The sequence below is a fragment of the Heloderma suspectum genome, chromosome 6 (genome assembly GCF_057233095.1).
Source record: "Heloderma suspectum isolate Gila_16-S chromosome 6, 16-S_ref, whole genome shotgun sequence".
Classification (NCBI taxonomy): Eukaryota; Metazoa; Chordata; class Lepidosauria; order Squamata; family Helodermatidae; genus Heloderma; species Heloderma suspectum.
This window is the reverse complement of record NC_139463.1, coordinates 123,968,050-123,991,662: the sequence shown is the minus strand read 5'-3', so window position 1 is coordinate 123,991,662 and position 23,613 is coordinate 123,968,050. Positions and strand designations below refer to the sequence as shown.

At 48.0% G+C, this 23,613-nt stretch overlaps 1 protein-coding gene across 1 annotated transcript; it reads left to right on the top strand.

Moving 5' to 3' along the window:
* Positions 1 to 427: 427 nt before the first annotated feature.
* On the top strand, positions 428 to 23,613 carry MMP14 (matrix metallopeptidase 14). The gene is made up of 10 exons (XM_084806409.1): positions 428 to 594; positions 7,551 to 7,699; positions 10,706 to 10,828; positions 11,783 to 12,090; positions 12,676 to 12,837; positions 13,484 to 13,647; positions 15,661 to 15,799; positions 16,740 to 16,890; positions 18,807 to 18,922; positions 20,999 to 23,613. The coding sequence occupies exons 1-10, from the start codon at positions 493 to 495 to the stop codon at positions 21,313 to 21,315; spliced, it is 1,731 nt and encodes a 576-aa protein (XP_084662535.1). The 5' UTR covers positions 428 to 492; the 3' UTR covers positions 21,316 to 23,613.

The following is a 23,613-nucleotide window of genomic DNA, read 5'->3' as shown; positions in this document are numbered from 1 at the left end:
CTACTCAGAAGTAACGCCTACTCCCCAGTATAGGACTGCAGTCAGTCAGGCGCACTCAGACATCACCCACCACCCATCACCAGACTTTTCCGTTCCTCTCCTTTTCTCCCACCCCGCCATTGTCCTTCTCACTCCTGACCCAGGACGAGCCCGGCCTTTCCCCCCTCCTCTCCGAGGGGGGAGTCTCTTTCTCCCCCCGCCCCCGCCCCGCTTCATTTTGGCCTCCTTCCTCCCTGCAATCCCCTAATTGAAGCCAGACCCCGAGGCCGCCGACCACGTCTCCAGTTTGGGCGGCGGGGAGAGAGACGGAGGGAGCGGGAGAAACCCGGGCCGGGGGGAGGGAGGGAGGGAGGGAGGGGAAGGAGGGGAGCGCGCGCGAGCGCGAGCGCGGCGCAGAGGCGGGGAAAACGCGCAGCAGCAACTTTTCGCAGAAGGGGGGGACGGCTGGCTGAGTGGAAGCGCCACACAGAGCCGCGCTCGGGGGGAGGCAGGATGCGTCCCTGGCCCGCCGCGCTCCTTCGGCTCCTGCCCCTCGCCGTGGCGCTGAGCGCCCTCCTGCGCCCCGGCTTCTCCACCTCCCGATTCAGCCCCGAGGTGAGTGGCCAGCGACCCAGCGGGGTGCGGGTGGGGAGATGCCAGCCGTTTCCACGCCTCGGCTTGCCAGGCTCCCTTCTGCCGCTCCCTTTTCTCCGGCGTGCCCAGCAGCCTGTGGACCTGCTGCTCCGTGCCTTCCCTTGCATCCCTCCATCGGCCGGCTTTCCCACTCTTTTACTTTTGGCCCTCCGCTTCCCCCGGTCCTCCCTCCCTCCCGCTCTTCTCTTCCCCGGAGTTCGTTCCCTCCTGACGCACATTGTCCCAGGAGACCTTTTTGCTTTAAGTCTTGTATCTACCGGATGATTCCTTGTTTCCTCTACTTTACCCCTCCGCCTGCTAACTTTCCCACTCCCTTCTTTCTGACCTCTAGCACTTCCTCCAACTCTCTTGCTTGCCCACTTTCTTGCATTCCCCCCTCCTCTGTAGGCTTTCCCATTCTCTCACATGTATCTCTCTTCTCTGTTTTCTCTTTCCCTCATTTGCATTCTGCACTCCTCCACCAGCTTAGGGTTTTCAGCCCGTTGTTCTGTGCTCTTTTCATGTCTCTCCCTCCAGCTGAGCCCTCCTCCGCTCCCTTTCCTTGGTTTTCTTGTCTCCACTTGTCTGTTGCAGAGATGGCTCCATTCCCTGTCTCTCATCTCTTTCTTTGCTGTTTTACCCTTAATTCATTCCTGCTCTCTGCCTCACTTTTTCTTCAGAGCTTGGCATCTATTCCTCACTTAGGCAGTAATCCTGCACAGATTTATCTGGGAATAAATCCATTGAACTCTGTGGGACTTACTTCTGAGTAGATAGAACAGGACTGCACTGTTAGGGTGCAATCCTATGCATGTTTAGACGGAAGAAAGTCCTACAACTCCCAGCATCCCCCAGCCAGCTTAGCTGTCTAAACATGCATAGGATTGTGCCCTAATGTTTCAACCAGAGGATGGGTTTTTTTGCCCCGTCCGCTAAACTTGACTGTTTCATTCCTCTGCTCATAGTTCCCTAACTTCTTTCATTTGCCCGTCTTATATTTTTTCCTCATTATGTGATTGCCACTCACACTTTCACATCTCTTCCTTCCTGTACACATATTTCTTTGTATGTATTTTGTCTTCCACAACACTTACACTAGTTATTCTTCTTACACTAGAAACTCTTATTATTCTGACATCCACCATTCTTTGTTGAGTGGGGCCTCTCCCCACCCACCTTACATCACTCCTGATTTGTCTTTTCTTTTTCCTTACGTTCTGAATTTTCTTCCCTGCTTCTCCCTTCTGCCAGACTTCCCATCACCTTTGCTCCTATTCCTTTATTCACATTCCTTCTCCATCTGGTCTATCCATTTACTCCTCCCTTGCTCTTTCTTTTACTATCCTTTGATTTTCCCCCATCCCCTTTTCTTGGATGTGTTCTGCAGCTGGATGGAGACCTGGTGTTTCAGATGCCAAGGCATTTTCTATTCCATTCGTTCCTTTGCCAATCTTCCCCATTCCCTCACTAGCCTGGGCTTATGTGCTCCAATATTGGATGTCCATCCCTCTGATCCTAACTCTTTCTTTCTTGACTTTCTCCTATCACCTTAAAAAAAAAAAAAAGTTTTCTGCTTTCCCCTATGAGTGAACATGATGTCTGCACGGTTCAGCTCTAGCTAAACCTTCCCAGTGTCATTGATGGATTTTCTTCTTAAGGCCTTTATCCTCTTTCACTACCCCTTCTTTTCTTTTCTTTTCTTTTTTCTTTTCTTTTCCCTTTTCTTTTTGACCAATATCACAACTTCAACTCCCCTAACATGGATGAAAATCCTATTTGCCTGCCCATCTTCTCTTACTATTATTCCTTTTCTTCTTTTAGTTTCCTTTTTTATTTGTTTAAATCTATGTATTGGATTTATAGCTCATCTTTTGATGCAAACATCCTCAAAGTAGTCAATAAAATGGTGATGCTGTCTCTTCCTTCCTTTCTGTTATTTTAACTGGGTTCCTCTTTCTTTCTGTTTATAATTCATGTAATGGTAGGTCACATCCATTCCTTAATCCTGGACCCTTCACATTCTCCATATGTAGTTCCTTCTTTCTTTGAGTGGGATCCTTCCCTTTGTTCCCCTTTTTTCCTAAACCCTTTCCTCCTTCCTTCCTTCCTTCCTTCCTTCCTCTGTCTACATATATTTTTTCTGCCATTCATATTGGTCCTCTAGTTACAGCTGTCTGTCTTTTTATCCATCTATGGAAGGAAGTCTGTTGTTCTGGTGTACACTCAGTGAAACAAAAGAAGGGCAATTTAAGCCTCTCTCATGCCACTTTCAACTCTCCTAAGGCACAATCCTATGGATGTTTAGACAGAAAATGTCCTACAATGCCCAGGATGGCTGGCTGGGGAATGCTGGGAGTTGTGGGGCTTTTTCTGTCTAAACATGCATAGGATTGAACCCTTAAAACTATTTTGGTCCCCAGCTATTCATCCATCATCCAACCACATCTTCTCTCTCATCCACATTTCCTCCATTTAGCCATACACGTCCCTGGCTCCCCTTCCATCTTCCCTCTGTTCTGATCACGCTACTCTCAGTTACGCAATCATTCCTTGAAGGACAAAAACAAACAAGGACAATTCCAACTTTTTTCTTGGCTCTGAGTATCATTATTACAGTTTCTCTTTCTCTCTTTTCTCTCCCTCCTCTGGCGCTTTTTTTGCCCTGTCCAAGAATTTCACCTTTTGCTGCTGTGGAAACTTTTGCAGTAGTGAAGGAGTGCTAAGGGCTGGAAAGTGGCTGGAATATTTTATTTAAAGGGAAAATCTGAATCGATACCAAAATATCCCAGAGGAACAAAGAAGTCTGTTGCACGGTGGGTGGTTTGGAAGAAAGAACCATAAATGGGCTAGGGATCATGGAGGGCAAGGAGGAGAAAGAGGTGATGTGGTAGACATTGCTGGAGAGGGAAAACGACAAAACTGGAGGGATGTCCTTTGCCTTCTAACCTAATTTCTATGTTAAGTTTGGCAGAAAGAATGGACGTGGGTTAAGAATAGAGGGAGATGGCGTATGGGGAAGAACCCTGGCAGGAAAAAGGAACTTTTCATGTGGGTGTTCCCTGTTAATTTTACAACTGGAAAAAAAGAGAGAGAAGGCGAGTGAAGGAAGTGGTCCCAGTGTAGAAAAGCAGAGCAAAGAACAGTTGAGGGAAGTGGTGGATGTGACCGTAGCCAACTGAGGTCCGAAAAGAATGACTGAATGAGCAAGGTTTAAACGAATGCCAGGAATGAGGATGTGGGGGGAGAAGAGACAAAAGAGGGCCTTGTCTTAACCCTCATGGAAGGCAGTTCGGACAAGGCAAAGGCTCAGTGACCGTTGAGAATTCACTCTAGGAAGGCTTTGGCCTGGGATGAAACGAGAGGAGGGCAGGACGGTTACCAGTTACCATACCCAAGCTGCGTGGGCGGCGGGTTGTTTGTGTCTCTTTCTCTTCCAAGGGATATTTTTGGGACCTCATGGATGAGACACGACGAGACGACTTTTTTTAAGGGTTGCTCTATCTAAGCAAGAGAAGGGGGTGGAAACAGTGTGAGAGAGGAAAAAAAGCGGGGGCATGGGCCCTTTTTTGTACCCAGCGTTGGCGAAATGGCAAGAGCAGAGCAAGGAAGGAGGAGGGGAAAAAATAGGAAGGGAAGAAAATAATTGGCGTGCCTGAGGCTACTGAAATTAGTCAGGCTTCTTGACATTATCACCTGGCCTGTTCTAAACTGCCCCCGCCCTTTGCTCTAAGGGTGTTTTTTTTAAAAAGCAAGGTCATTATGTGCAGAGTCTGAACTATTTATTTAACAGTTGCATTCCTGCCAACGTTAGGAAATAAAAGTTTAGGCTCCTCCCCTTGCCCTTAAAGTCCCTCCCCCTGTGCCCACTTACTTGATCCATTCTCAGAAGTAAGGCCAAAGAGATAAGGGAAGATTTAGACTGAAGTTCTAAGCACAGTTACTAGGGAGTAACCCCATCAAACACTGTGGGTCTTCTAAGTAAACACGTATAGGTTTGTGCTGCAAGGAGAGTGAAGAGCACTGCAAATTATGTTGTGGGGATATTTTTTGTGTGGTATATTGCTTTAAAAGGGAACTGGGTGGCCTGAATGTGCATAGAACTGCAGCCTTAATCAATTGACGTATTGGTTAAAAGGCAGATAATCAAGTAAAAGAATCTTGAATTAGTTGGCAACTGTTCTAAACGAAACCTGCAGGGGGGGAGGCAACAACTGCACTGTTTTATCTCTAGCGTGAAAATCCAAAGTCAGGGCGTGCCAAGGGTCGCACAGCCATCATACTGTGATGATGATTTACATTTCTATACAGCTCAATAGCCGGAGCTCTCTGGGCAGTTTACAGAGATTAAAAACCATTTACATAAAAAACACATGAACAGACAATATACACAAAAGAAACATACTAAGATGAGTCTTGCTGGGTCAGACCAGAGTCCTCCTATCCCAGTATCCTGTTTCTGTTAGTGGCTAGCCAAATGCTTCTAGGAAACCCACAAGGAGAGCAAGAAGGCAATAGCGGTTCTCTATTGTTGCTGCTGAACTTCAGTGGTATACTGCTTTTGAAGGTGGAGGCTCTATTGAGTTAGCATGGCTAAGAGCCATAGATAGGTCTGTCCTCCTGAATGAATTTGTTGTCCTGCATTGGAGCCACCAGCCATTGCATGGCTGCAAATTCATGAGTTAATTTCATGAAGAAGTACAAGGTTTCCTTCTGTCCTGAATCTACCATTGGCCAAAGTCATTGGGTGATCCCCGTGTTCTGAGAAAGGAAGATTTTTCTCTACTCTGTAGTAAAATGGATCCTCCTTGTGCAGAGGCAGTATACCTCTGAGTAACAGATGCTAGGGACATACAACAAGAAAGAGCCTTCATCTTCATGTCCTGCTTGTGAGATTCCCCAGGGCATCTGACTAGCTCCTGCTAGAACAGCCTTTCCCAACCTGGTGTTCTTCAGATGTATTGGACTGCAACTCACATCATTCCCAGCCAGCATGGCTATTGGCCATGTTGGCTGGGAATGATGGGAGTTGTAGTCCAACATACTTGGAGGGCACCATGTTGGGCAAAGCTAGAAAGAGATTACTGGCTTAGGAGGTCCTGTGGCATTATCCGGCCATGCAGGTCTTATGAGTTTGTGGAAGAGAGACAGCATTTTATCCGTCTGCAAATCTCTTGACCACAAGGGGTTAATGCTGCTCCCTTTCTAGCTCTTTTCTCTCCCCTTTAATCCATTGCTTCTTGTTTCCTGGGTTTCTGCCTCTGAGCAACACGTCCCCTTTGAATCACCTGATGTTACGTAAGGAGAGAGCTTGAGATATATATCATGAATGTCAGTCCTGAGCCACAATTCCTCGCAGCCCTTTCCCGCTGCTGCTCCTCGTCCTTAACCTCCTCCTCCCCCCAGCCGCCTCCTTGGCTCTTTCCATGCTTCCCAATTCAGCCCGACTACCTTTGCAGACCTCAAGATCTTGACTTAGGCGCGGGGGATCTTGGAAGAACCTTACCCAACCTCAAACATTCCCCCCTGCTTTGCCCTGGGTCACCAGCGCCGGAAATGGTTGCAGACGGAGTGAATCACTGTAACGTTGAAGAGCCAGGGGGAAACTGGAGACAGCCACCGAGAGGTCTGGGTGCCTGGCATGAGCTGACGCACAAGCAGATAAATAATAGAGGGTTCCAATGGAAGGAGCAGTTTGAGAATTAGTGAGATAAATGGACGGATGGGTAGACAGATGCATAGATAGATAGATAGATTTAAGATGCACTCCTATGCATGTTTAGACAAAAAAAAAGGCCTACAGCTCCCAGCATGCCCCGCTGGCGTTGGAAGATGCCTTCCCTGATCTGGTGCCCTCCAGATGTTTTGGACTAACATTCCCATCAGCCCCAGCCAGCATGGGCAATAGTCAGGACTGATGGGGGTTGTCATCCAAAACATCTGGAGGGTACCAGGTTTGGGAAGGCTGGGTTAATGTACAGAAGGACAGGATGAGTTTAGTGTATGGGGAGGAATGGGCAATGTTTGGGGAGGAATGGGCAGATGTAGAAATAAAGAGGAAGGAAGGAAAGACCAATGAATGCGATATATGAGGATAGAAGGATTAGACCAATGGACATAATGTTTGTAGATGGATAGGTAGACAGTGAGTTGAGGGGAAATATGGCATACCTCAAAAGGGAGGGAATAAGGAGCAGCAGAGAACGTATGGGGATGGATATATAGGGTGATGTGTCGAGTGGATAGGTAGGAGGGTATTATTGAAGAATGGGTGAACTGAATGTGATTTGATAGCATGGACTTCCGCATCCTGGGATCCTCCAGATATGTTGGACGACAACTGCCATCATGCCTCGGCCAGTATAGCCATTGGCAACGTCTCCCACGTCTCTTTTCAGTGGGGAAGGGGAGCTAGGAGAGGGGAGTGAATCAGCAGAAGATCCTGTTTTGAGGCCAGGGCTTGGCCTCCCTCAGAGTCTGGTTCCTTTCAAGCCCAATGATTCTGCAGCCTACTTATCACTTAGGTGGTGAACCCGTGTCAGGGCTGTACCACTTTGCACTGCAGACGAGGGCTCACGTGACTGAGTGTCTCCCGTACAAAAAAAAATTATCCTCTACATAGACAACAGGCATATAAAGGAGGTGGCTGGTTTGTACTCTTTTCTCCTGACATGCTAATATTCCTTCTATGTGAAGGGTTTCGTTTTTTTCTAAAATGGAGGGCAATTCAGTCGCATGGCCCCACACTTGCAGTCTGAAGGGGTACAGGCACAGGTTTACCACCTCAGTAAGAACAATGCCTGTGTGTGGAAGTGCAAAAAACCTGTGCACAGTGTGGCTGTCGTTTTTTGGGGTGGGAGGGTCCTTCCTGGTGTCCTTGTCTCTTTCCAATCTCCCTAAAACCCCCGTTTCTCATACTTTTGTTCTGACGCTCCCACCAGGCTTGGCTTCAGCAATATGGCTACCTGCCCCCCGGAGACCTTCGTACGCACACTCAACGTTCCCCCCAGTCACTCTCGGCCGCAATTGCCGCAATGCAGCGGTTCTACGGGCTTCAGGTGACAGGATCAGCTGACGCTGAGACTTTGAAGTGAGTAACCTCCTGTTGTTACTCACTCGATTCCTTTCAGCCTTTTAAATTCTTCTTTTCCAAACCTAGTGATAACTCATGACTGTTTTCACTGCCACCACCAATCCCCCCCCCCGCCCCCAAAAAGTTGCTTGAGAATTTTGTGGGTTTTTTCTTCAGAAGGAGACCCTTTTGTACTTCTTTTAAAGTGTAGAAATTATTGTGATTTTTATTGCTGCTGCTGCTATTTCTTGCACACTGTGAAAAAAAGAGGGATTGCATCGACCTGGTTGACACTGCTGCAGTGATGTGAGGAGGTGCCCCAACAACCACATTGCTCTTTGCAGATCTGGGCGGGGTCTTTTCATCATGCCTTGTGGGGATAAAAAAGCATCGCTGAAAGAAGTAAAGATGGATGCTTGCAATGGCTGAGGAATTGTCTCCCTTAATTACTGGAACCAAGCATCAATTGTGGAGAAGGGATTCATTTCTGAATTTTGCTGCCCCTTGACGGCTGCCATTTTGTTGGATGTGAGGAATTGGGGTGGGGACTACAGGCGATGGTTGCTAGGCAGCCAAGTTTGGTAGGAAAATTGAAGGAGAGTAGAGTTGTGAGTTGGGACCGCGGTGGCTTAGTGGTTAAGACGCTGAACTGCAGACTGGAAGGTCAGCAGTTCGAGACCCGAGTGCTGCGTGACGGAGTGAGCTCCCGTCTTCAGTCCCAGCTTCTGCCAACCTAGCAGTTCAAAAGCAAGAAATTGCAAGTAGATAAATAGGTACCGCCTCGGCGGGAAAGGTAACAGCGTTCCGTGCACCTCGGTGTTCAGTCATGCCGGCCACATGACCACGGAAGCGTCTTCGGACAGCGCTGGCTCTTCGGCTTAGAAACGGGGATGAGCACCGCACCCTAGAGTCGGACACGACTGGTTGGGGACACCTTTACCTTTTATCTTAGAGTTGTGAGGCCTGCTTCATTTGGGCTATTTAGTTGGCATGGGCCAGCCTTGACAAAGCTTCATTGGACAGAAGCAGTTCTCTTAATGCAAGAGGCATTATGCGAATGACAAATCCCAGCCTCAGGACAGGCAGCCCGGGAACCAGGAAATGGGAAGAGACTTGAGAAGGTCAAAGACCTACAGGCAACTTGTCTTGAACACCACCAAAAATTCCCCAAGGATCCTTGAAACACTGGTGGCGAGAACAAGGTATTATGAAACCATCTAAAAGGCCATGATGTAACCAGGAGAAAGACTGAGCTTGCGGTTGTGGCTTGGTAGACAGACACCTGCTTCCAGTTCCAAGTGCTGGCAAGGAGACAGCGTGGCTAAGTGGCATCCTGTCCCGGGGGTGGCCCTTGTATTGCATACAGAGCAAGCAGTGTCTGGTGTAGTTATGGTTGACCAGTGGAACACCACACCACAAGAGTTTGGCAAGGGAGCAAAGAAAGGAGGACGAGGAGGATTTTAAATAGGTTTTGGGAGCAGCTTCAGAAAGGAAAATGGCAGCTTTTCTCAGGCTCGATCGACAAGGATTGGAGTGGAGAAAAGTACTGCACATCTCCATGATGTTTGGTGTAGAGCTAGCAGGCTGGAAGTAAATCAGCACCCCTTGGCCCGTCCAAAACTGATGAACCGCTGCATGGCCAGGGCTTCCAGGCCAGGTCCTTGGCAGTCTTGTTAATCAAGCAGAACAAGAAACAATGCTTTTATGAAGGCAAATTCTCAATGCAAGCTTTTGAATTACACCGATCTCTTCCTTAGGCTTAGAAGTTTAGGACGAACAATCCGTCAATAAAAGTCCATCTAGCTCCAGTCCTCTCCTTAAAGACTGGGGACTGCCCATAAAACATATTACCCTTTTAGAAACCTAGTACCTACCTCGCCCCTAAAATTGATCAAAATTTATCACTCAGAATATCTACCCCCTGTGTGGTTATGAATGTGTGTGTGTATGTGTTTAGAGATTCTTATGTCATTATTGGTTTGCCCGTTTATTTACTTATTGCACCATCCATGTACATGGCACTTTACAAAGAGCAAGAAGATGGGTCCCTGCCTCATGGAGCTTACAATCCAGAACCAGACACAAGGAAGACAGTGGAGGAAGCAATGGGAAACAGAGGCAGCAGTCAGCAGGGGAAGGATATGTGTGGGATTGTAGTGACACATACTTAGGATTAGTGACAGTAGGGTGTGGAGGCTAGGGGGTTGTGCCAAAAGCATCACAAGAAAAACTTCTTCATGTTATGTAGAGCAAGTGAAAATTATGGCTGTGGAATGTAGGAGACATGGGACATAGAAGGACAGACAATGGCTAGGCTACAGGGAGCAGCGGGGGGAAACGGTGTAGAATTGGCGAAGATGGATTCAGTGCTCAAAATGGTAAATATTCTCACCCATGCCATAGCGCCCCCCCACCCACAACCCCCTGGCTCCTGAGGCAGAAAACCCAAATGATACCCCTTAGCCTAATCCATCCTAGAAGTTCTCTTGCAAACTCCTGTTGAAAAATTGAAACCTAAGGCAGGCCAAGGAAGCCTAAAAATTGGCTACCTAAGGCAGCTACTTCAGCTTGGCCTAGGGTCAGGGTCGCTTTGGGTCAGGTTGCTCATGCTAGGATACCGTGTGGCACAAACAGAGAGTATAGGCAGAGCTTGCAGTCGGAAGGCTTGGATCCATTCTGTCCTCTCAGAAGCACCTTCCACGTCTAAGCATTGTGGGGGTTTCTGAGGCCGAGTCAATCAGCTTTCTTCATTCCATGGTTTCGAGAAAGATAGACCATCAAGAACTATTCCAGCAGAGGCAGCAGTAAACTTTGGCCAAACTCTTAGGCAGGTTGAGAAGTCTTGCAAACCACCACTGACCAGGTTATCTATAGCGAGTGAGTATTGCCTCCGAGCAGGGGTGCTGGTTTACCATCTGACGAACTCAGGTGTATCCGGGCAGATGGACGAGCAGAGGTTTTTGTGGGCTTGGAGCTCCTCCCTTAGGGGCAGCTGGAACGTTAAAATCCCCTTCCTTCTTCCAGAGCTATGAGGAGGCCCCGCTGTGGCGTCCCAGATAAATTTGGAGCAGAAATCAAGGCCAACGTCCGACGCAGGCGCTACGCTATCCAGGGGCTGAAGTGGTCACACTATGACCTTAGCTTTTGGTGAGGTTTGGAAGAGGAGCTCATCTGGGGCAGGGAGCTGATGGAGGGGAGGGGCTGATCCACAACGGGGGAGATAGAATTAACTTTGGGTTGTGAGAAGGGGAGGCGATATTGAAATCAATGAGACCGGGGGCGAAATGCTGACCTGCCACCAGAAGAAAATGGAACTGTATTTTTTTTTAAAAAGAAAACACCTCGCTTGCATCATCCAGATGATGAAATGCAGGTATGGTTTGTTGCTGTTGTTTTAAAATTTGGGGGTAAGGCAGGGAGACAGAAATATGAGTTACAAGCAATTTTGTGGGCTCTAGGGTAGAGCTGGGGGAGGGGGCTGAAAACTATATGGAATGTGACCCCCCTTCCTCTCAAGTACCTCCCTAGATTTCTTGTTCTCCACTCTCATGGCATGTACACTTTCAAACATTCCTCTGCACAAACCTGAGGACTAGATACTTTAAAAACAAAGCAATCTGAGACACCAATAGATTTTGCACCACAAACCCTAGATTCTCATGTTTCTGGAGAGATTTCTTGCATCTCCCATCCTATCTTTCAGTGTTTTTCAAGATTTTCAAAGTGGCTGTCAAAGAAAGGGAAGGCGTCACAAAAGCCCTTTCGTGCCTTCCCTCTAGGTAAAGTCCTGATAGGAGAAAAAGCAGCTAAATGGGGCTTGTGGCTGAGAAAGGTGGGAGAGTGTGTGAGGTAATTTTAGGGGGACTAATGGAATACTGATGGTGAGAGGGAACAGGTGAAGACTGTATATACAGCAGGAGTGCTAAGAATTACAAGGGGAAGTCTTGGGACACTGAAGGGGGTGTCCAGCACTAAAGGGCTCTTGTGTGGAAGCAACCCAGGTTTCACGATCATGCCTGAGATGTGCAGGACTGTGGGGCAGCCAGTGTTGGGATGGGTTCATCCCAGTCCCTGGGATTTCAACTATTGCTTCCACTGCAGCATCCAGAACTATACGCCCAAGGTGGGTGAGCATGCCACCTACAGCGCGATCCGGCGCGCCTTCAGTGTGTGGCAGTCGGTGACGCCGCTGCGCTTCCGTGAGGTGCCCTACTCAGCTGTGCGGGAGGGCCGTGAGCCGCAGGCCGACATCATGATCTTCTTCGCGGAGGGTTTCCACGGCGACAGCACCCCCTTTGACGGTGAAGGAGGCTTCCTGGCCCACGCCTATTTCCCTGGGCCCCACATCGGCGGAGACACCCACTTTGACGCCGCTGAGCCCTGGACGTCCCGCAACGATGATCTTACTGGTGAGGGAGAGCTGAGGGCGCTGGAGGGACTGAAGGAACATACGTGGTGGGAGGCATAAGGGTGCATGTAAAGGATGGAAGACGTGACTGATGGAGACATCCGTGTAAGTGACTCACTAACAGTAATTTTAGAGAAGAAGGAGAAGAAGCAGAAGGTGGTGGTGGGTAATCCCCAGCTCTTCAGCTCACCAGCTTGAGATCAACCCAAAACACTTCTTTCCAGTTCCCCAAAATTTCTTTATATCGTGACACAGCTGTTTCTACATGAGGAAGAAGGATTTCCTTGGGAGAAAAAGCCCCGTGTCCAGTTCCTTATTGTCTTCTGAACCACCCTCTGTTGAATTAGAACTGGTGCCCTTAAAGGAGAAATGGCCCCAATGTTCATTCTGCAATGCCTTCTTGCTCCAAGTAGCGTTGGCTCCGTCATGAGGGAAAATGTTTCCCCTTCAAGACTTCCACACTCTTTGAACTGTTGAGTTTCCTCCAACTTGAGGGGAAGTGGATCAGCCTGATGGCTGGATGGTTGGCTCTTCTAATTAACTAATTTCAAGGGACGCTGACGTGTCCTCCCTTTCCACATTGCAGGAAATGACATTTTCCTGGTAGCTGTGCATGAGCTGGGCCATGCGCTGGGTTTGGAGCATTCCAACGACCCCTCTGCCATCATGGCACCTTTCTACCAATGGATGGACACAGAGAACTTCGAGCTGCCCGAAGATGACCGGCGTGGCATACAGCAGCTGTATGGTATGACCCTGTTAACCCCATTGTGGTGTGTAACCCTTTGAACTGATTCCCTTCCTATTCTGGTACTTTTCCAACAATCCTGAACAGAGCTTTACTGTGTGACTGGTAACAACCAATCTGCTCTGGATGATGCACTGTTGATTAGTGTCTCAAGAGGATGGCAGCCATGTTTTTCTGGCCTATTTCAGCCACTCCTGAGGGCTTCTCTTTTACATTGAGACAACTGAGTGCCCCTTTAGGGTAAGGATACATTTCCTGTTGCAGGGCATGATGGAGACAGCCACCCCCTAGCCTTTGGTGGTCACAGGTATAGTGCTGTTGAACATGGAGGCTCCCTTTTAAGCTGTTATGGCTAATAATTTTAGAATCCATTTGAGGTAGTGGCTATCCTGTGTACCACCAAGTGACACCTCTTAGCCCCAAACCATAATTGCCCCAACTCTTAGCCACGATCCTACACCAGGGGTCTTAAACCTCTTTCAGCCTGAGTGCTGAATTCAATTTCAGAGACGCTTTTGAGGGCCAGGTTTCCAGTGGTGGGTGGGGACAAAGGTAAAATGGATGGGGTCAAAATTGCCAGCGTATTTTATCTTCAAATTTAATCTCTTCAGAAATTAAGATTAACACTTTTCACCCTTGCCTTTAGGGACTGAAACTGGCCACCCCAGTAAACCTCCGCCAATCCCCCGTACTACTGTGAAGCCCCGGGTCCCTGACCGGCCACCTAAGAACCCAACGTATGGCCCCAACATCTGTGATGGAAGATTCGACACCATTGCTGTGCTAAGGGGCGAGATGTTTGTCTTCAAGGTGAGGCTGGTGGGGAGTGGCACCATCCAGGCTTTTAGCTGTGCGGAGGGCAGAACAGAGAGGAAGAGGTGGTTAAGAACATAAGAATATAAGAAGAGCCATGTTGGATCAGACTAAGGGTCCATCTAGTCCAGCATTCTGTTCCCACAGTGGCCAACCAGCTGTTGATCAGGAACCTACAAGCAGGACATGAGCACAACAGCACCCTCCCCCCCATGTTCCCAAGAAACTGGTGTACATAGGCTCACTGCCTCTGGTACTGGAGATAGCACATACCCATCAAGACTAGTAGCCATGGATAGCCTTTTCCTCCAGGAATCTGTCTAAAACTGGTGACCATCACTACTTCCCGTGGTAGCAAATTCCATAGTTTAACTATGCACTGTGTGAAGAAATCCTTCCTTGTATCGGTCCTGAATCTCCCACCAATCAGCTTCATGGGATGACCCCTGGTTCTAGTATTTTGAGAGAGGGAGAAAAATGTCTCCCTATCCACATTCTCCACACCATGCATAATTTTGTACACTTCTATCATATCTCCCCTTATCCTCCTTTTTTCCAGGCTAAACAATTTCAGCCATTGTAACCTTCCCTCATAGGGGAGATGCTCCAACCCCTTGATCAATTTAGTTGCCATTTTCTTTACTTTTTTTTTAGGTGTGGTGACCAGGTATGGTTGGCAGGACATCAGTTCTGCTTCAGAGCCATCTTTATCTTTTCTGTAATAATAATTCCATAATAATGTTTATAATTATTATTACTAATCATAATAATTCTGTAGTCATAACCCTATTACTTGGGATGTGTCTAATATTTACTGCTTGAAATACATATATTTAACATTCTTCAACAAGCTCACCCAAATTCTGTAGTTAGAACATCTAGATTCTGCAACCTGTATAAACTGTGGAAATTTCACAAATCTGCTTAGTTTGCATAATTTGTTATGCTTCTATTGGTTACTGTTGGACTTAAAGAGCTGTGCAAGACCACTGAAGATTGTTCTCTTGATTGCCAGAAATCCTGTGTAGAACTTCACTGGGCTTATGAAATTGCTATACATGTCTAAGCTTGGCTACTTGACCATGAGAACGAGAAACTTAAAAATTAATTGTCAAAATGTGGAAATCTGTGCCCAATATCAAATTCCAAGCTTGTGTAGCTTGGCTGTGGAATTGCAGGATACACAACCCACCTGTTACCACACCATCCAGGAATATCTGCATTATCACCCATGTACTCACTGATCTATATCTTGTTCATCCACAAATGTTATATATCAGGGCTGCTGAACCCCTTTCAGCCTGTGAGCTGAATTTAAGAAAAGCTCTTGGGTGCCACATTCCAGCAGTGGGTGGAGCTGAAGACAAAATGAAGGCTGGACCAAAATAACAAAAATATTTGCATGTTTTAGCTTAAAGCTCTTTCCGTCAGTAACTAAGCTGTAGGAGAGGCATTTCATCCTTTTAGAATGGGAAAAACCTCACGATACACAAAATTGCAGAGGTCTGGTCCATTATGGCTCAGGGGGCCACTGTCTGAAACTCCCAACCACTACCAATTAGGCAGATGCCAACCCTTCTGGATTTTCAGCACCTATTGAAAAAAATACCTTTTCCAACAGGCATTCCCAGGAAGGCTATTTTGTCCCCTGCATGAAGACTTGTTTTTGCACATTGCTTCAAAATTTAAGCGACTTAGACATTTCATGAAATGAATAAACAAACAAACAGTGCAAGTGAGAAAAACACCAAACCATCAGTGGTTGGGGAAAAAGAGGGTGGGCTATTTGGGGAAACTCAGAGGTCGGATTGGGACCCCCAGTAGGCTGAATTTGACCCATCGGCTTAGGGTTCAACACCCCTGTTATATATGGATGGCTGTGTGTATTGCTGCCCTAATGGGAGAAGTGGAATTTTGCAGCTGATTTTGTGTAATTTATTCTGCAATTAAAAAAAATGGGGACATCCTTTAACACTTCTGCATACCTTCCAAAAATGTATCTCTTTTCAGGACAAATGGTTTTGGCGAGTCCGGAATAACCGCGTGATGGATGGGTACCCTCTCCCCATTGGCCAGTTCTGGGTTGGTCTCCCTGCGACGATCAACACAGCCTATGAGAGGAAAGATGGCAAATTCGTCTTCTTTAAAGGTTAGTGGATTATTATGGGCTCTTTTGCCTCGGATGGCAGCAACATCTTATCAGGATGGCTTGCCTGAATTATTTGGAGTGCTAATGTATTGTTTAGCTACAATTATTAACCCCCCACCCTGAAATATTCTTCTAATTAGTGAAAACTGAGCAAATACCATTGATGCCTGATAATTTAAACTCTGACTCATCAGTTACTGCAGATAATCAGTCAGCCAGCCGGCTTGGCTCCAAGCGAAATTTACAGCGAGGCAAAGCTGAATTTGTGGCTTGGCTTTAGGTTTACCCTGGCAGCCTAAGTTAAAGCAACGTCAGGTGCCTGGCTCTTTGTGGAGAGATGAGCCACAGACCTTGCCTGTCTAATCTGCTTGCCTTTGTGTCATTTTGTTGGTGTTGCTCAGATTTTCGTTTCTGTTGTTCTGTTTCTGTTATTCATCCAGGTTTACAAAAGTGTACAAAGTGGATGTGCACAAGGAGTGTAAATGACAGCTGAAACCGTGCGCCTTCTTGCTTTCCTATGACTTGTCCTATTTCCCATTGTGTGACACAGGCAGAAGACAGGAGGGGAAATGGGATTCAGCTGGCTGCATTTCTATTTGCTACAGAGTCGCCTACATCAACTTTCCACAACGTGGTGCCCTCCGGCTGTTTTGGACTCCCATCATGCCAGCCAGCATGACCAGTGATCAGGGATTATGGGAGTTGTGGTCCAAAACATCTGGCAGGCACCACGCTGGTATGATTGGTCTACACCCACCCAATAGTTTTGCCAATGCAATGATAAAAACCATTCCTGATAGCTGCCGCTGGGGTCCTTAACCCATTGTAGTGTTTGATGTGAAGTGAGATGGGGATGTAGGTTGGTCATCTCCAGGGAACGCTAGGCCCATTTTGGACTGCCAGTGCATCTTGGGAAATCAGGTTGCCCTTCTCCTCACAGGGGACAAGCATTGGGTCTTCAATGAAGCCACTTTGGATCCCGGGTACCCCAAACACATAAAGGAACTGGGCAGAGGGCTTCCCACAGACCGAATTGACGCCGCTCTCTTTTGGATGCCGAGTGGGAAAACCTACTTCTTCCGGGGAAATAAGTGAGTTACTGATAAGCCGTTCTTTCGTGCTATTGAACCTCTTTCGGCCTGAGATCCCAATTCAGTTTTGGAGAAGCTCCTGGGGGCCGCATTCCAGGGGTGGGCAGGGCCAAAGGCAAAAAGGGCAGAGCCAGAATTCCAAAAATGCGAAACATATTTTAGCTGAAAGCTGGTAACTAAGCCTTAGGAGGGCCATTTCAACCTTTTAGAATGGGAAAAAATGAGCAAAGGCTGGGAAAATGCCAAATGAGCGGGGGATGGGGGAAAGGAGGTGGAGCCAGGGAAGCGGGTGAGGATTTCTGGGGAAACCCAGAGGGCCAGTTTTGTTTCCGCATCCCAGAGTTTCCGCACCCCTGGACTAGGGGGTAGGGGATATGGAATTGCTGCGCCTCTCGGGGGAGGTGGAGTCCAAGCCAGGAGGGGTGAGTTGCTGGGGAAGTTGATAGTACATTAATTGGCTTGTGAGACCTTACTGGGGGACAGGGGAGTGGGTGACGTGATCGCTTTTGTTTCCAGTGTATAATTGTTGAAAAGCTTTTTGTGAGATGCCCTGAGCCGCCAAGCTAGTGCAAGCCATACATGTGGGCGAACAGACGATGACCTGTTCATACGACTGCGGTGTGGCTAACCCCGCTGCATGTGCTGGTTGGATTTCCCTAATTACCCCCACTGGCGTGGCTTGCCATTGCCTGTTAAGCCACCGTGGCTTGTTAACCACGCCGCGATCATGCGAACCAGTTCAATGCTTCTGCTAGTTGTGTGTGGCAAGGTGAGGCAAAGGGCTAAAGAGCAGGACACTGAGGTGAACTCTTTCCCCAATCAACTGGAAATCTTGTCCTTTCTTCTGGGTTTGGAGATCACCAGGCAGTCTCTACACATTTTTGAGCTTTTCCTCGCATCCTTAAGGGCTAGAAACTTGACTTTGCTTTTAAAAGAAAAACCAACCAAGATTGTCAGGATATTGAACTCTGTACTCAGTCTCAAAATCTCTGTTTTTGGTGATGTGTTCATGGGATAGATAGAATTCTGGTAAAAGGAGAAGCATTTCTGGCACCTTTGTTTAGAGGTCTGGCTGTTTATAGCTACAGTGGCTGCCTGTTTGCTGTGAGTTACTAGGCCTGCAGTCCTAAGGATTTTACTTTTTACATTTTACTTTTCACATTTTACTTGGGGATCCTCAAGAACTGTCTTGCTGGAAGAGACCAACAATCTGTCCTGCCTCTCTAACAGTGTGTAGCTCAGGCTTCCTCAACCTGGTGCCCTGAAGGTGGGCTGGATTACAGCTTCCATCATTCCTAGCCGTCATGGCCATCCCTACCAGGTTGGGGAATCCTGGGCTAGCCAGAGGCTCCCGGGAAGCTCAGAACCAGAGCATGAAGGTTAGCTATTTAGTTATTACTACATTTATATTCTGCCTTATTTCCTTTTGCAAGGAACTTAAGGTGGCTTACATGGTCCCTCTCCAATTCTCCAGTTTATCCTCACAACAACCCAAGTGAGGTAGGTTAGGTCGAGAGTCAGTGACTGGCCCAGAGTCACCCAGTGAGCTTCATGGCCGAGTGGGGACTCGAACCCGGAATTCCTCTGTCCCAGTCTAATACTCTAACCACCACAGCGTGCTGGATCTCACACTGGTATCCTAGCTAATACCACTGATAGACATATCTCCTCAATGAATTTACCTAACCCTTTCCAAAAGCCATCTAAGTTAGTGACCCACACCACATCTTGTGATAATAAATCCCAGGAATTAATCAAGGCATTGCCGGGCCATCACAGGGAGGTTTGATTATCATCACTTCGCTCTTTTGGCTCATCTTCTGAGGGGCACTGCTACTACAGTGAACCAGTTTAGCCTCTTGTGTTTCTCTCTCTTCTCTGTAATTTAACACAATGTTCTGTTTCTTACTACCCAGATACTACCGCTTCAATGAGGCGAGCCGATCCGTCGAGGCTGACTACCCCAAAAACATCGATGTTTGGGAGGGGATCCCTGAATCACCTCGGGGGGCATTTATGGGCAGCGATGAGGGTAAGGAGGGGAAATGTGGGGAGTGGAGGCAGCTATGGAGAGGGAGCAAGGAGGATAAAAAGATCCCCCTTTCTAGCACAAAGCTAGAAGAGGTGAAGCTCAGTGGTGATCAATCTAGCTATCTGTCTAGCTGTCAAACCAGTTACCAACATTCCATCACACAGTAGCGTGACCAAGGAACAAAAGCCAGGGTGGAGCTATGCAGATAAGAGCATGTTTGATTCCTCATGGCTGAGGTCACTGGGGCAGGGAGCTGCCTCAGCTTTCCACTACGATGGCTGCCATATAGGGAACATGAAAAGTGCTGCGCTTTGGGAAACGTTATTTATTTATTTTATTTTTCTCCCATCCTTCCTTCAAGGACCACAGGGTAGTGTACATGGTTCTCCTCACTACCTATTCTTTATCCTCACAGCAGCCTACATTTGTGAGGTAGGCTAGGCTGAAAGAGAGAGAGAGGCTGGCCCCATATCACCCAGGAGCTTCAGGGCTGAGTGAGGATTTGAACCCAGGTCACGCCACTCCTAGTGTGATACTGGCTGTCTTCACTGTTGCAGTGAGGGCAATACCACTCCCCCGCCCTCCTGAGATCGTGACACTGTGGTCTCATGCACAGAAATCCCCTGAGGCAGCAGTCCCCAACCTTTTTGGGACCAGGGACCGGTCTGTGGGAGACAATTTTTCCACAGACTAGGGGGGGGGATGGGACCGGGCCACATTAGGGGTGTGGGAACCCCCCTTACTTTGGGTCTGGGGTGGGGGGGCGATCCATCCTTCCCCCCACCCCTGGAATCCTCGTCAGCCCTGGACTTGCTGCAGAGCTGCCGGCCGGCTCCAGCTGGGGGAGGACTTCTGGCCGCTGGGACACAAACAGTGTCCATGTAGTGGACGCCATTTGCATCCCTGTTCTTTGTAGTAATAGGCTATTACTGCAAAGAATGGGCTCCGGCCGGGGACAGACTTCCGGCCGCTGGGACGCAAATGGCATCTGCGTAGCAGACGCCATTTACGTCCCTGTTCTTTGCGGTAATAGGCTATTACTGCAAAGAACAGGGTCCGGCCGGGGGCAGACTTCCGGTCGCTGGGACGCAAATGGCATCCGCGTAGCAGACGCCATTTACGTCCCTGTTCTTTGCGGTAATAGGCTATTACTGCAAAGAACAGGGTCCGGCCGGGGGCAGACTTCCGGCCGCTGGGACGCAAATGGCATCCGTGTAGCAGACACCATTTACGTCCCTGTTCTTTGCGGTAATAGGCTATTACTGCAAAGAACAGGGCCGGAGCCGGTCAGCAGCTCCACAGACTCGCCGCGGAGCAGAGCCAGCCAGGGCCAGCTAGGATTCCGGGGCGGGGGAGAGGGATGGATTGCCTTCCCCCCGCGGACCCAAGGTAAGGGGGAGTTCCCACACCCCTACTGCGGCCTGGTCCCTAACAGGGACCAGCGGTTGGGGACCCCTGCCCTAAGGGAATGCAGTGTGTCTTGGAGTGCAGAACACATGGAGATTGACCACGTGTTATGTGCAAGGCCCCTCCACATACACTGCAACCATCATAAAAACAGGCACGTTGCTGATTGCTAATAATGGTTGGAGCCGCCATGAGAAGGCAGTGGCGAGCTACTGTTGACTTGTCATCACTAAGTAAGTGTATGTTCATAAAATGAATCAGTGATGACAACTGGTAACAACTGATTAATACATGAATTGAGTTTTGATTATATGAATCTTGCGGGGGTGGGGGGGAACCTAATTTAGATCTTTCTGGCTTGGATCAGAAAGCTGTATTGCTTAAGCAAATTCATGAAGGCTTTGTGTCGTTTGAATTCCAAATCTGCACATGAAATAAAAATGCAGCGTGCAAGATGCTCAACTTGGAATTGAAAACTGATTTTGAAAGCAGTCCCGTGACAAATCCCATACTCCCAGCATTTTAAAATGAGTTTCAGACAATTCCCTTGTGTGTTTCCTTGGGCAGAAGCGGCTTATTCCTCTCAGATTATATTTTTCTCTGTTGTTTATTCTCTCTCATTTCTTTCTTGTCCGTCTTGTTTGTCCACCTTGACCCCCCCCCCCCCAGCTTTCACCTACTTTTACAAGGGGGACCGTTACTGGAAGTTCAATAACGAGAAGCTGAAGGTGGAGCCAGGATACCCCAAGTCGGTGCTCCGGGACTGGATGGGATGCAGTTCAGACGACCGACGTGAGGGGGAAGAAGTGATCATCATTGAGGTGGACAATGCAGCCGAAGGGGAGGTGAACGCAGCTGCCGTGGTGCTGCCTGTCCTACTCCTCCTCACCGTTTTCGCACTAGGAATCGCCATACTCATCTTCAAACGCTATGGCACGCCCAAGCGGTTGCTATATTGCCAGCGCTCCCTGCTGGACAAGGTGTGACAGGGCGAGCATCTTACCTGGGCATGGGAGTGCAGGGTACTCCTGTCTCCGTTTGCCACCATCTCTCCCCCTGTGTGCCTTTCTTGAACCCCCTTCCCCTAGATGCCCATGTTCGCGCTTTTTGTTCTTTCCCACCTCCTTCCTCGCCTGCCACGTTTCCTCCTCCCTTACCCGCCTGCCCTCTGGCCCTGCTGCCTTCCTTCTGCCACTTGCCAGGCTCCCTCCTTGCTACTTCCTTGAACATCTCTTGTCCTCGCCCTCCCTTTCTTTCACCCCCTCCTGCTCTACGTCAGCTTTTCCTTCTGCATCTGGTTCTGCTCCCAGTTTCCCTTTCCTCTCCCACTGCGCCTCTCTCCCTTGTCTCTTCGCACCCAACCCCTCCGCGCCATTCCCATGCGGTGCGTGTGCTGAGCACACTCACTAACGTAACTTGAGGAGGCGACCGCCAACCCCCGTCGCATCCTTCCTGCGATGGGGCATCTCTTGACCTCCTCTCGCAGGAAACGAAGACTTCACTTTGACCCGCCAGTTTGCAAAGTGGATGTGTGTGTGTGGGTGTGGGTGGGGTAAGCCAATACTGCGAATGCTCACTAAGGTTCCCCCTCAGACCTTGGTGGGATCAAGGTTAAATTATCATGATAACCCTCTGCCTGAAATATTGGTCACAAGGCCTCCCTCCTCCCTCCTAAGTTTTCTCTTTTGCTTTCTCCCTCTCACCTCCACCCTCTTCCTTCCAAGGGCAAATGGGAATTAATGGTTGGCACAAGGATGGATGCTGTCCAGTGGCTTATAGAAGAATGAGGGTAGGGTCTTTAAACTAAAAAGGGTGTGGCCAAGAAAGAGCGATGGGAGGGGATTTATGGATTTTGCATGAAAAATGGCAACTCCAGCATTCTAGGGGTGGGAGGGGGGCAGTGTAGCTGGGAAGGAATTACACCATTCCAAAGGGAACTATATCATTCCATTGGGCATGGCTTGAAAAGGAGGGAGGAGCCGTGGCTGACCAATAGAAGCGCTTATGTAGATGACCCAATAGGGAAGAGCAGGGAGGGCAGTTGGTGGAACAGAAGGGGTGGAATCTGAAACATGGGGTCCTCCTGGGGGTGGGGAGACATCTTAAAGGGCCGGACCTGGTCTTCGGGGTGGTGGTGGAGAAAGCAGGATCTCCCCACAACATAGGTGGAATGGGATACTGCTATCCTGTAGAAAATGGGGCACGTCTGAGAAGATGACAGAGGGGAGGATGGTTGTGGTGGTCTGGAGGAAGAGGTAGTTGTAGGACACCCTTCCCCATCCTGGTGTCCTCCAGATGTGTAGGCCAACACATCTGGAGGGCATCAAATTGGGGGCGGCTGCTGTAGATCAGAACATGTAATGGGATGAAGGTAGTCAGCCAGGGTTCAAATTTTGGCAGCACAGTTTGCAAAAGTGTTTACTCCAACATCTGATTATACTTGCATAAAGTTTACAATTGTCACTTTCAATCCATTCTGGATCCTGCAAAACAAACAAACAAAACCCCAACCAAAACTGCGATTTGCGAAAAGTGAAAAACGTGGAAGAAAATGAACATTGCACCAGAGTACTGCCTCAAACTGCCTTATCCTCCTTTCTTAGGGAAAATTTTTGATTTTGTTTTGTTTTGTTGAATATGTAATTTTAATTATTCTATAGAAATGCCTTTTTTAAAATGAAAAGTTAAAAATAGTGCATTAACAGGGTGGGGAAAATAGAACAGGGGTGGGAAGAGAAACCCAAAATCCTGCAGGCCGGGAATGGGGTGTCTAAACCCCTCTCCTGTTCAGACCATTTTTAACTGGGGGGAGGGCGCTAGGTTGTGTGTTTTTAAATGGTCTCCAAACGGAATTAAACTGTGTTTAACGATACATTTGTGTTTGTGGGTGGGTTTTAATATTGTTTATTGTTCCACTTTATTATTGTTATTATTATTATTTTGCTATTAATAATAAACACCCATTCTTTGGGAGGGAAATATACATACATTGCCAGGGCCCTGTAGGCTGTTAAATTCTGTTATTCCTTTTAATGTTTAGCAATAAAAAAACCATTTCTGGGTGGAAATGGACTCAAAATGCTGGGAGTTCTAAAAGATTTATTTTTTGTCCCCACACAAGTTGTTCCTAACTATTTTGTTATTAAAAAGAAGCACCAAAGAATTAAAAAAATAAATGCTGGAATTTCCCCCCTTTTTAATAGTATTTTGTATTAAATTGTGATTTATTTTTCTTTTGGGGAAAGAATAAATAAATACACTGAAGAATTGGGATACATTTCTGG

Excerpts from the sequence above, each read along its gene's own strand:
- MMP14 (XM_084806409.1), top strand. The coding sequence starts at position 493 with ATGCGTCCCTGGCCCGCCGCGCTCCTTCGGCTCCTGCCCCTCGCCGTG. Across the intron at positions 595-7,550 it reads CCTCCCGATTCAGCCCCGAG|GCTTGGCTTCAGCAATATGG; the intron begins GTGAGTGGCCAG and ends CGCTCCCACCAG. Across the intron at positions 12,838-13,483 it reads TGGCATACAGCAGCTGTATG|GGACTGAAACTGGCCACCCC; the intron begins GTATGACCCTGT and ends CCTTGCCTTTAG.